This window comes from Schistocerca gregaria, chromosome 2 (assembly GCF_023897955.1).
Source record: "Schistocerca gregaria isolate iqSchGreg1 chromosome 2, iqSchGreg1.2, whole genome shotgun sequence".
NCBI lineage: Eukaryota > Metazoa > Arthropoda > Insecta > Orthoptera > Acrididae > Schistocerca > Schistocerca gregaria.
In genome coordinates, this window is record NC_064921.1 from 874,112,084 (window position 1) to 874,126,011 (window position 13,928).

A 13,928-nucleotide genomic window follows, 5' to 3' on the forward strand; every position below is an offset into this window, starting at 1 on the left:
TGTGTGTGTGTGTGCAGGTATTACATGAAATGTACTCCATAAAAATATGACATGCTGGTTTTATAGGTGAACCAGACTTTCCTCAAAATGTAGTAATAAGAAAAGAATGATTAATGCACAATTCTAATCACTAAACAGAAGCACTATTGAAGAAATCTGGGAGAGTGCAAAACTAACACTCAGAACTCTGTGGATCAATATCTTCCAGCACTTTTTCATTCAAAGTATCTTGCACAGGTCCTCTAGAGAAACAACTGTCATGCCACTAACAAAGCCCACAAAAAAATTTGGAGGAAATTAACTACAAACACAATGGATGTATTTTAGAAGACATAAAATAATTAATGAGAATCTTGTTAAAGATTTCATAATGATGGTTTGGAATTGCAATTTTGTTCCATCTGCAGCGCAAAATTAAAAATACAACATAGGTAATGCATGCTATAAAACAGAAAACTATAATATGAGCATTCTGAGGCATTTGAAAACGGTTTGAATCAGTCTAACTCCTATACTCGTCTTTGATTGGTAGCCACCTGCCAAATGAGCAATTCAAGTACAGTGCATGAGCTGACTTACAATGCAGTAAACTCTCTCTCCTTTGTCACTGTAGATGAGACCTGGCTTTCTTTCACTGCAAGACAATGGGCATTAAGGTTTGAATCAGTACTGTACAAAGATAAAACCGGCTCAGCTGGAAACCCACAAATACACCTGCCGCTACATACCAATAAAAACTCTACAGGTAAATAGCGTGACTTACACCTTCTTCAGCCTCTCTTCTTTTCTTTTCATCATTTAAAATCCACTCCGCTCTTCGTTTCCTTGCTTCCCAATTGGTTGGGAGGTTGTTGCGCTTGTCTTCTTCCACTACTTCTTGGTGATTCAACTGGCGTGCTTCATTCTGAAACAATCATGTGATATATATAATATAATAGCAACAGAGTCAAAAGCAGAATCATGTTAAGATTTTCAGTTCTTTCACTTTTAGCAGGAGGGAAGCAAACGATTTCTCATTTAAGTATCAAACTTCTGTTCACATATAGAAAACAATGTCAAACTACAAACGAACAATAGATTGGCAGGGTGGTTATGGTCAAAATAGATTTACCAGATGAAAAACAACAATGTATATTCTGGGCAGACACAACCGCATAGACACCCAAATGCACACTCTAGCAGTGTGAGACTGGCTATTATTTATCAGTTGCTGAAAGCAGTTGGAGGTAGGGACAGGGTGGGGAAGGATACACACAGCACGAAGGATGATGCGGCATCAAGCGAGGCAGGTATTTAGATGGGGGAATCAGTGTTCAGTGACAGCGCAACAAGACGGAAGGAGGGTAGAGCATACGAGAGATAGACGGGGGAGAGGGGGATGAAAAAGGGGGCAGCGGGAGGGGAAGGGAGGAAGACTCCACTCATGACTCACGCAGACATTCTATCTATCTATCTCTCTCTGTCTTCGTGCCCCCCCCTCCTTCCTAACTCCGTCTGTCCAGGTAACTGCTTTCAGTAATCAATAGTCAATATTAAGTCTTACCATAGCTGTGGAACCTATGTTTGGGTTCTGCATTTACTTTTGCTACAGAAAGAGCATGAGCTAGAAACCTAGTGTGAATACTGCTGCCTGTTGCATGTTTCTATGAACCATTTATCATATGAAACATTGTTACACATAACTGATACACTGTAAATATAGAAAACTATAAGAATATGGACACCTAAACCTGAATAAGTGCTTTATCTTATGTTTTTGGGCACAGCCCATATTTGTAACAATACGTTATGGTGGCCACAAAGAGTGAAATGTTCCAGATTTTAGTCTTATGTAGCAGTCATCTTATTCTCTCTTTTCAAACTAATCAACTGAAATGATAGCATGCATTCTTTCATAAAGCTAGCTAAGTTCCCTCATATTACTGCAATTACTACACAAAATTTGGAAAATATTAACATTATACACACCACCTCTAAAAATTAGGCACTAACAGTTCAATTTATGTAAGAAACAATTTTTAAAATCTTATTCAAACAAAGCCTTGAAAACAATGCCATATTTTTGGTTTTGAGTGAAGTTCAGTTTTCATGCAGCATGTTGACAGTATTACGCCTTGTTCACATTATGTAATTTGTGGCAAAGTACTGACTGCTTCCAGTATGTTTATCCATTATCTTGGTGAGTTATATCACATGACAAAAGTTATGCATGTGTCAGGATACATGATAAACCAATGGTAAGTTATGGCAAGACTTTCCGTTCATTAATAGAAAAATTAGCTTTGAGCTTGAAGGATGAATTGACATAACAACTAGTGGGAAGTTACACAAACAAAAAGTAACTCTTCTGAACAAATCCTTGAGAGTTAAAACTGATAACACCTTACTGGTGAAAACACTTACATGGAGAGACCATGACGCTGGGATCACGGATTTACTTCAAACTTTGTACACCTTTAATAGACCGTTGAAACAACATAATGTGCAAGTAGTAAGGCACACTACTCTGGCAATTCCGAGAAAATTGCATGAGAAGATTTACACATATATTATGTAAATATGTCTGCAGCTCAAAGTGTTGAGGTGCAAAGTAGTTCCGGGCACCTTATCAGATTCCACGTATAAGGGATTTTGCAAATCAAGATAGGCATACATTTTCAGGAAAACTATGTGTTTCGTCATTTACTTTTCGATATATAAATATGTTTGTTCTAATAATTAAATTTAATTAAAAACAGTAAGTAATTTGTTGTATCATATCTGTGTTTGTTTGCATACGTAATGAGTGACATTTTGGTCATCATATTGTCTAAGCTTGAAATAGTGTTGTCTGTCATCTTGATAGCACCATGGATCAAAGCCAACAGGTGATACTGCCACACTCGTTTTTACCGAATTTTGCAAAGAGCATAATTTTATCATTGCTAACACTAATAAACTTGAAAGAAAACTGTATATGCAGAAAGACATGGTTACACTGGAAGGTTGCAGAGCTATTATTTAATGGTAAGACTGAGATGGTAGAACCAAATATTAAAGTTTAAGACATTTTCAAGGGCAGACGTGGACTCTGTCCATAATTTACTGTTGATTGAAGAGACTGCAAAAGAGTAGGAAATTAAGGAGACGAGAAATAATTATTTTGAAAGAACCAGATGTTACTAAGCCTTATGAATGGCTGGCTGAAATAGGGGAAAGGAATGCAGTAGATGACAAAGGCTGGTAGAAATCTTTGGATATCACAGGAGATATTAAATTTTATTGATGAAAGGAGAAAATATAAGAATGCAAATGAAACTGACAAAAAGGAATACAGATGTCTAAAATAGATTCGCAGAATCCAGAAACTGGCGAAGCAGTAATGACTAGATGACAAATCAAGCCTCTAGATCCATTTATAACTATGGGAAAGGTAGCATTTGTAAACTCAAAGTACACTTTGCAATGTTAACTGGAATACATTCCTTGAAATTCTGAAGATATCAGCTTGGTAAAGAAAGATTATATACAACTTGTGCAGATCCACACAGCAATTATAAGTGTCAAAGGGCATGAATGAGCTGCAGTGGTTGAGAAGGGAGTGAGATAGGGATGTAGTTTATCCCTGATTTTGTTTCATCTATACTCTGAGTAATCAGTAGACCCAAAGGAAAACCAAAGAAAAACCTGGAGAAAGAATTAATGTTTATGAAGAAGAATTAAAAACTTTGAGTTTTGCTAATCTCACTGTAATTCTGTCAAAGACAGCGCAGGACTTGGAAGAGCAGCTAAACTGAATTGACATGGCCTTGAAAGGAGGATATCGAAAGGAGGGGGAGGGGGGAACAGGTAGTGGAACATAGTCAAATTAAATCAGATGATGCTGAGGAAATTAGATTAAGAAATGAGGCACTGAAAGTAGTACATAAGTTTTGCCATTTGGTTAGTAATTATGGATGATGGCCAAAGCAGAGAGGATATGAAATTTTGACTGGCAACGGCAAGAGAAGTGTTTGTTGAAATCAAATATGTACCCTAGAAATTTACACATTCGGAAGTATTTTTAAAAGGAATTGTCTGGAGTGTTGTCTTGTATGGAAAGAAATCTAGACAGTAAACAAGTCAGACAAAAAATCCTGACGATTACACGAGTTGATAGCATTACTGAAGAGGAGATACTAAACAGACTTGGGGAGGAAAAATTGTTGTTTAACCTGACTAAAAGAAGGGTAGCACACATTCTTAGAATCCAAGGAACCATCCATTACTTATTAGGGGGAACTGGGGGGGGGGGGGGGAGGGGGTGATTGTTGCAGGAGACGAATCAACTAATACAGTAGCCAGGTTTCAATGGATGTAGGTTCCAATTCTTATTTGATGATGAAGACAGCGCAGGGTTGAGTGGCGTAGCGAACTGTGTCAAACTAGTCTTTGGTGTGAACACAACTTCGGAAACAATCGATTTCACAACACAAATCGGTCTCCCAATATGGGTTTTATTACAAATAAATGCAGCCACTTTGAATCTAACCTACTACGAGTTCCATAGTGGAGACATGGTGGTCAATTAAAAACAAAAGGTGGCCTAGTAAAGGCCGATAATAACACGATGGAGTACGAAATATTAAAACTTCTGCATCAACAATTTATAAACAAACAATAGCTATTAAAAAAAAACTTCACGCTCATTTAAAAGCAAAAAGGCAATTTATAGTCATATGTAATAGGAAACTGGGCACTCTTTAACTGTCGATAAGCATGGTACTTTAAAATCATCTGTACACTAGTACCAAATTACTAAAGAAATCAACGAAACATCTTACACCACATTTTATCATTTAATTTAGTACTCTTTATACCATTGAACGAACAAAGAACAAAATGATGCTTCAAATGAAATGTGACATTTACCCTTTTACTGTGAAGCTCTCTCAGTTTCTTCATTCTCTCTGCTTGTTTCTCCTGAAATGACATCGTTCCCGAAGCTGCAGCCATTTTTCTATAAATTATTGGATATTACTCGTTGAAGAAATAACAATCGCGCTGAAGAACACTGTTAGTTACAGTCTAGTCCGTACTGTTTACACTACATTACACATTATACAAAACAATAAACAAACAACACACTATCACAGTTCTACTTCCTCATCGATACTCATACTCACATACTCATACTGGATAGTGGATGAATCACGAGCGGCTGTGAACATTAATCGATACACTCGCTGCGATATGTTTGAATTTTTTTTAATGTTCCGGGTTCACAAAGTAACCTTTCGAACCCAGAATATGACACAAAATTATCGCAGTGAGTGTATTGATTGATGTTCATAGACCCCGTACAACCTATAACAACAGAAGTGACACTGCTGCCCATTATTGTGATTTTCTGCGACCATAGTGCTCCAAGCGGCCAACAAGGAACACTTCTGCATGCGGTATGGGATATCATACATTTATATAAGAATGTCATTTTCTCTTAAATAAAGAAACTATTAAACAGCAAGAGACCTGATTTTCTGCAGAAAGACTTCTAGACGTTTTGTTCGCTACACTTGCATTCATAGTGGGTCAGGAATGCAGGAAACTTTTATGAAATGTAATACCTATATTATGTAACGTACCAAGTAAGCGACCATAAGTGTAGCTGAAAGAAAAACCATACAAAGGCGATAGAAGAACATCGAAAGTTAATAAAGTGTTACCCAACAGAGAACAAAACAGTTCCACTATTGTTGCTAAATCTGAGTCACAAACGACCAGAATTTTCAACACTTTCACTTTTCAAACAAAAACAATTAACATTAAAATATTCATGCACTGGAAACTAGAATGCAGTTTAATAATGCGCAAATCATTAGACTTCACACATAATTGTAAGGTGTTAAGGAGAGTGCCTATCATAGTAAGGACAGACAACTAAAGAAATCTGTTTCTCGTGCAAGAAGTATGAGTTTATATTCTCTTGTTTCTAACATTATAAGTTACAATTACTCATATAAAGCATTTCTTAATGAATAAATTGTAGTTTATGGCACTGAATCAGTGAGATTCCTCTGTTTTTACATTTATCTCTCGATAATTTACTGATGTTTCGAACATAAAAATATAATAACTATTTGGTTAATTTAGAAGAAAAATAATCAAAAACAAAAGTTAATCTTACGGCTGATTTCTCGCCTGTAGGGGCGCTCGTGTTGTTCCAACTGATAGACGGTATAAATTTTCACGTCAGTGGGCCCATTCAGCCACTACTAGGTCATTTCATCAACATTATTCTAAAAAATTATCAACATTTCTAAGTTTCTTCATTACCTTATTTCTCCATTTAATATCTCCATCTTAAATACTGAAAATCCAAACCATCAATTAATTTCAAGAATCTGTTTTGCAAAACAATTTTAAATTTATTATCAAGCTCCATAGAATTTTTTTCACTGTATCTGGATTTTAATATAATATGAATTATTTACTTCTAACTCAGCAGTCTTTTTAAACAAATCAGGACTGTTTGTGTTGTTGAGCTTCTTGAGCAGAATCTCCATTTATATCGATCAAAATTTTATTAAGGTTAAGCATTTTCACTCAAAATTCCATTCTGAGCACCATATGTTAAATTTTTCTTGCCATATATGACTATATAGGCGAGTCTATCATTTGAATTTTATCAGAATGTGGCACACGGCTTCATTGTTCTTTTCTGAGTAGTTAACATATTCATTTTCCCAGACATATTTATCACACAGATGGAATAATTTCTTAATAAAATTGGAAGAGTTTATGTACAAATACCTAGTCAATTATGTGACTCTCTTAACATCTAGGAAAACATCATATGGTTTCAGATAATTATTTGGTGGCTCTAGATTCCACATTTCTTGAGTAAAAACTTCATTTCTTCCATTCTTTACATAAATATTCTGTAATTTGGAGTGATCAAACATGGAAAATTCAAGCAATTTATTAGTCTTCCTATTTTTCTGAAAAACAAAGATAATGAAATAAGGCATATCAAATTCTGCAGAATTATAGTAATTGATGATAACTAGTTCAAAATTTCTTTCCATTCCACCCAGCAATATCTATTGTTTGTGATTCAAAGAAAGATATGGAAATATTCAATTTTTTTAGTATTTCTTGCTCTAGCTCCAGTGAATAGTCCTAATGACAGGAACTCAGATTTCCATTGTTTCCAAAACAATTTTGCTCTTCTTAGGAAATGTGGTCATTCCTTCAGCGCCAGCTTGATTATGGCCAGCCTAACGAAGGAGGGCATCATCTGCATGAGAACTCTAAATAAAAATTACAGTTAAATCTCCTTCCTAAATAATTTTTTATAATCTTTGAAAAAACACCCATTATTTGTAAAGGATAAAGTAGTTCATTTTTCTTACTTTTTATCTTATTGTTGTTAAGGATATGACCCTCTGTAGTTAACTCATTGGATGGACATGAAGACAACTGAATAATGGCAGATAAAGAAATAAAAAGTATGTTCCATTCTAGACAAAATATTGTTTCCTTTGCTTATTGTGATAACCTCGAAGAGCTTCGCCACCTAGTTGTCAATCAATTTTTTGTTAGATTTTCTGTCATCGGTTGGATAATCTGTATCATCAGCTTCGATAATACTGAAGCTCATATAAAGTTGAGCATGATTAGGATGAACCCAACCATCCACCAATTTTTTTTAAATCTCTAGTGGTAGTAGTAGTAGCTTTATTCATCCATAGATCTTTTTTTACATAGATATAGCACATGTCAAAGCAATTACAAGTTTAGACGAATTTAAAATAAGTTGATTTGTATACATTTACAGGCTTGTAGTTACAGACAATCTTTAGATTTACTCATGGTGTACAATAGTTTTTTTAGAAACAACTTATTAAAAAATGTAATGCCATACTGTTCACTCATATCTCACTATCAGTCAGTGCACACTCTTTACACACATTGCTTCGTAACACTTCGCTCACCACACACACACTGGTGATCTCTGGGCCATTTCCTGTAGCGCAACTCCGCATTTACTTTACTGAAAAACTGAGTCAGCATCCCTCTATAAAGAGTGAGATGTTGAGCTCAGAAAGAAGAAGTGGTGTTAGTATTGTACTATGCATAGCTTGGGGGTAAGTTTTTCTAGAAAAGGAAAAAAGAAAGGAAAAAACATAGAGTGATGGTGTCATGTGGAATGTTGGATGTTTTATTATCATTATTATTATCTATTTGTATAACTTTTTTTACCAAACCCCTACTCTGTTTTATCCATGTAATACTTCAATATATAAAATCAAAATCAGAAAGGCTTTTCAACAGAAAATGCTATATATGCTTTCACTGATCAAATATTAAATTCTCTGAATAACTGGACATCACCCATTGGTATTTTTTGTGATCTCTCAAGGGCCTTTGATTGTGTAAATCATGGAATTCTTTTAGATAAGCTAAATCATTATGGTTTGAGTGGGGCAGTGCACAAATGGTTTAATTCATACTTAACTGGAAGAATGCAGAAAGTTGAAATAAGTGGTTCGTGTAATGTTAAAACAACAGCTGATTCCTTAAACTGGGGTGCTATCAAGCACGGGGTCCCACAGGGTTCGGTCTTAGGTCCTTTACTGTTCTTGATGTACATTAATGACTTACCATTCCACATTGATGAAGATGCAAAGTTAGTTCTTTTTGCTGATGATACAAGTATAGTAATAACATCCAAAAACCAAGAACTAAGTGATGTAATTGTAAATGATGTTTTTCACAAAATTATTAAGTGGTTCTCAGCAAACGGACTCTCTTTAAATTTTGATAAAACACAGTATATACAGTTCCGTACAGTAAATGGCACAACTCCAGTAATAAATATAGAATTTGAACAGAAGTCTGTAGCTAAGGTAGAATTTTCAAAATTTTTAGGTGTGTTCATTGATGAGAGGTTAAACTGGAAGCAACACATTGATGGTCTGCTGAAACGTCTGAGTTCAGCTACGTATGCTATTAGGGTTATTGCAAATTTTGGTGATAAGAATCTCAGTAAATTAGCTTACTATGCCTACTTTCATTCACTGCTTTCGTATGGCATCATACTCTGGGGTAATTCATCGTTGAGTAGAAAAGTATTCATTGCACAAAAACGTGTAATCAGAATAATTGCTGGAGCCCACCCACGGTCATCCTGCAGACATCTATTTAAGGATCTAGGGATCCTTACAGTAACCTCACAGTATATATATTCCCTTATGAAATTTGTTGATAATAATCCAACCCAATTCAAAAGTAATAGCAGTGTGCATACCTATAACACCAGGAGAAAGGATGATCTTCACTATGCAGGGTTAAATCTGACTTTGGCACAGAAAGGGGTAAATTATGCTGCCACAAAAGTCTTTGGTCACCTACCAAACAGCATCAAAAGCCTGACAGATAGCCAACTAACATTTAAAAATAAATTAAAAGAATTTCTAGATGACAACTCCTTCTACTCATTGGCTGAATTTTTAGATATAAACTAAGTAAAAAAAAAACCTTAATCATTAGTGTCATGCAATATTTTGTGTAATGTAATTTCTCGTACAGACATCTTTTATTAACCTGACACGTTCCACATCATTACGAAGTGTCGTATTCATGATCTATGGAACAAGTATTAATCTAATCTAATCTAATCTAATCTAATCTAACAGGTACTTTATAGCTACCTTTTTAAATAAGTGTATTTTAGCAATTTCTTTAATCTCTTATGGTAATTTACTGTACAGTTTTATTCGTTGATAATAAATGCTGTTTTGAGTTTTATGTTTATTTCTTCTTGGTAAATGTAGGTTGATTCTACCTCTTGTTCCATGGTCATAGACAGAGTTGTTTGTGCAGTAATTACCAATGCTACTTTTGATGTGTACAACTGACTGGTAAATGTATTCACATGGAGCAGTTAGAACCCCCAGTGTTTTGAACAGATCTTTAAAATGAGCTCGACTACTATCTTTCATTATTTTTCTTATGGCTATTTTCTGGAGTTTGAAAATTGTGTTCATATTTTGTGCATTGATTCCCCAAAAAAGAAGCCCATATCTAAAAACTGAGTGTACATCTGAATAGTGTGTAACTAAAAGACACTGCAGGTTACAAACTGATGATAGGATTCTAAGGGCATAACATGGTGATATGGTGATAACATCCTTTTTGCAAGTACCTTACTGTGTTCACACCACCTCAACTGGGAAACAATATTCATTCCCTGAAATTTTACATTGTTACACAGTCTATAGAGGTGACATCTAAATTTAATATTGTCAGTTTTCCTCTTCAAACTTAAATTCATGGCGTTAGTTTTCTTTATGTTCAATGTCACTTTATTGCTTATTGACCAGTCATAAACGTCTTTGAGAGTTCCATTTGTTTTCTCTGCAAGGAGTTCTCTTGTGTTCCCAGTGACTATAATATTGCTGTCAACAGCGAAGAGAATTTTTCCATCATGTGTAACACAACTGGGAAAGTCGCTGATGTATGTCAGGAATAGCATGGGTTCTAGTATGCTACCTTGCAGAACCCCTATATTAATGTATTTTGGTTCTGATAAGTTTTTTACTAAATCATTAGATCTATTTGAAGTATGTGTTATCTCTACTCTTTCTACCCTATCTGCTAGGTATGATCGAAACCACTCATTAGCTACTTCTCTTATTCCTAATGATTCTAATTTATTTCATAGAATCTTTTGGTCGACTGAATAATACGCCTTAGAAAGATCCAAAAATATGCCTGTGACACACTCATCTTTATCAAGGGCATCAAGTACAACTTCTGTGAATTCTACTATGGCTGACTCCGTATTTTTGCCACTCCGGAAACCAAGATGATTCACTTAAAATATTGTGTTTATACAGGTAATTCATTAATCTGTCTTTCATAATTGCTTCTATTATTTTTGAGAATGGTGACACCAGGGAAATTGGCTAGTAATTTTCTATTCCTTCTGCATTACCTTTCTTAAGCAAAGGCACAACTCTTGCCTGTTTTAACTGTTCTGGAAATGTCCCTGATTTGAAGGATTCATTTATTATATTTGTTAAAGGGTCTTTATAATCTCTATGCATTGTTTCAGTACACACTTTGGTACTTCATCTAACCCTACTGACGTTTTATTTTTTAGTTTTTGAAAGGTTTTATTGACTTCATTCTCTATGGTTGGAAGTAATATTGTTGTATTTAGTGCAACATTATTTACAGGTGTTATATTTGTTTTGGAGAATTTTTTCTGTAACTTCTCTGCAATACTTGAGAAATGCTCTTTTACATAGTTTGCTAAGTGTTGTTGATCATTTATTACCTTATCCCGCTGCCTTAACAGTATGGTATTTTACATTTGTTTGCCTCTCCCCATTTCCTTTTTCATAACATCCCAAACTGCTTTGCTTTTATTCCTTGCATTATATATTATTCCATCATTAAATGACTTTTTTGCAGAAATCAGCACCTTCCTATAGATCTTTTTGTATCTACGATAGAAATTTAAGAATTCTGGATCATTGCGACTTTTTCATGGAACTGAGGTACTTAAGTGTTTGTAACAACTTCTTATACTTGCTGTTATACATATATTTTTGTGAGACGTTGATACAGACTGCATACTTTTGGAAATGCCTTTTCAAAGTTCAGTTTAAATAATGCAGAGAATTTAGAGAATTTAAGTGACATTGGTTTCGTTATACACTTCATCCCAGTTTTGTTTTGCTAGTTCTTTTGAAAAATCTTTTATTTTGATTTCTGACAGATGTCGTTTGTAGGTTTGTAGTTTAGGGAATGATTCAATCCCTGAATTTACTTTTGTTATTTCACTCAGATGGTCTGATAGTCCTATATCTTTTACAGCTACATCACATTTTTCCCTGTTCATTTTTATCGCCACATGGCCAACTGCTGATACAGTCATTGTAATAACCCTTGTTGCACTATTGATCAAATGGGACATGCCAAAACTTTGAACGATATTTATAAGGGTGCTGATGGATTCTTTTATGATATCAGTGTTGATGTTAGAATCCCCATACAGAATTATGTTGCCCTCTGTGAATTTATCTAAAACTTCTGATAATTTATTGAAAAATTTGGGAGATCTATACACACACAAAATGATTAAGTTCTTGGTGATATGAAGCCCTGTTAATTCAATACCTGAGATTTCAAAGTGTTTGTCTTCCCTTACTCTACTGAGGTCATGTTTAAATTTGAAATGTGTTCCTTTTCTGATGTAAATGCATGATCCTCCACCCCTTTAAGCAGTTCTGCAGTAAGTATTTGCCCTTTCATACAATGATGGTACTACACATTGGATTTCTGTGTCTCTACACCAATGCTCAGTATCTCAAACTATTGTGCAGTTCAAAGATTGGAGCTTAACTTCTAATAGTTGCACGTTTAGATGGAGGGTTGTTAAGTCTGCGAAATGCCCCGTGTTACTTTTCCCAATGGTTTGTGTTTCTTTGTGACATATGGTATGTGTAGTACTTGGAGTGTTAAAATCTGTCTTGTGAGTGACTGTTTCAGTATTTTTTTAAATGCTGGAGATACTATTTATGCAGGGCAACGTTTTGTCTGGATTTATCCTAAAAGAGAATTACTTTTCCTAACCATGACAACAATTATTTGACCATGTGTGGCTCGAGATCCACCCCCTATTATATTATATTATATTAGATCAGATTGGTATACTTCCCTTCCCAGTCCTGTTTAGGTGTAGGCCATTCCTAATGAAACCCCTACTGTTGATAGTCCCAAAGCAAAGTTGGTTGCCCTCAGAGCCATCCCTAACCCTACACTGATTTGCCTCACATTTCCATCAAGATGTGGTCGATCATATCTCCAGAAGAGCTCAACAGAATGTACTTTGGTGCCATGAGTAAGGAAAGCTCTGTATCACTGTTGGGAAGATTTAGGATTTTTAGTCTTCCCATTCACAGGGAATGTGTAAAACTGATAGCTCACGACTTGTTCATTATTTAATAAGGATAAGATTTATTATGACACTTGTAAAATAACTGTTACAGTAGCACCACTGAAGTCAGTTAAAGTATCATTTTCATTAGTTACAATTATTTATAAATTCGGTAGTGTCAAAAATTACAGTATATACGGGATAATGTGGTCCAGAAGATAGCTGTCTACCAAATTCAGCTTTAGGCTGGAATAAAACAATAATATTAGTTTTTAGATGAAAATGAACAGTTGTTTTATAAATATCCCACCAGCCCAATTAAAATATATGTTTATTAATTCTAATGGAATAATTTTAAGAACACCATCGGCAACAGTTTTTTCATTTCCTTCAACAGTTTGGTTACTAAATCCTAATATACTTCAAACACTATCTTCGTTATCCATATATAATCTAACATTACTCACAATATTAGTTCTCTTTAAAATATCATCTTCTTTAATATGTACATTAGGCTTTCTTGAATGAATAAATATTTATGAGTTATTCAAACTATATTGACCAACAGAAACATCTGTTGTTCATCCATCACAATACATTTCATTAGTTTTCAGTGTAATACCTGGAGTAAGAAATGTATAAAAAGCAACTAGTGCAACATTGGTATAACTTTCTTATGTAGGTAGAGTCAATCTTTTTTAAGAACAGATGACTTAAGGCCAATTGACACTGGCCGTCACATCAAATTCACATTGGCTGTCATATCACATCATGGCATGTTCCATTAAAATATTCTACATCTACATCTACATAGCTGTAGATACTCCAAAAGCCATCATACTAAGGTAAGTGGTGGAGGGTACCCTGTAGCAATGCTTGTCATTTCCCCTCCTGTTCTACTCACAAACAGAGTGAGGGAAAACGACTGTCTGTACACCTCCCTATGAGCCCTAATTTGTCATACCATCTTCATGGTTCTTACACATGATGCATGTTGGCGGGAGCAAAATCGTCCAGG

The 13,928-nt window shown here is 34.9% G+C and overlaps 1 protein-coding gene across 1 annotated transcript in view; it reads right to left on the reverse strand.

Annotated features, from left to right (window-relative positions):
- LOC126335277 (pre-mRNA-splicing factor SYF2) overlaps positions 1-5,381 on the reverse strand; it is a 60,099-nt gene extending 54,718 nt beyond the window's left edge. The window contains exons 1-3 of the mRNA XM_049998341.1: positions 5,145-5,381; positions 4,891-4,978; positions 764-904 (exon numbers count right to left, since the gene is read on the reverse strand). Of these exons, the coding sequence (XP_049854298.1) occupies positions 764-904; positions 4,891-4,978; positions 5,145-5,152 (237 nt within the window). The 5' untranslated portion in view covers positions 5,153-5,381. The remainder of the gene's footprint in view (positions 1-763; positions 905-4,890; positions 4,979-5,144) is intronic.
- Between the last annotated feature and the right edge of the window lie 8,547 nt (positions 5,382-13,928).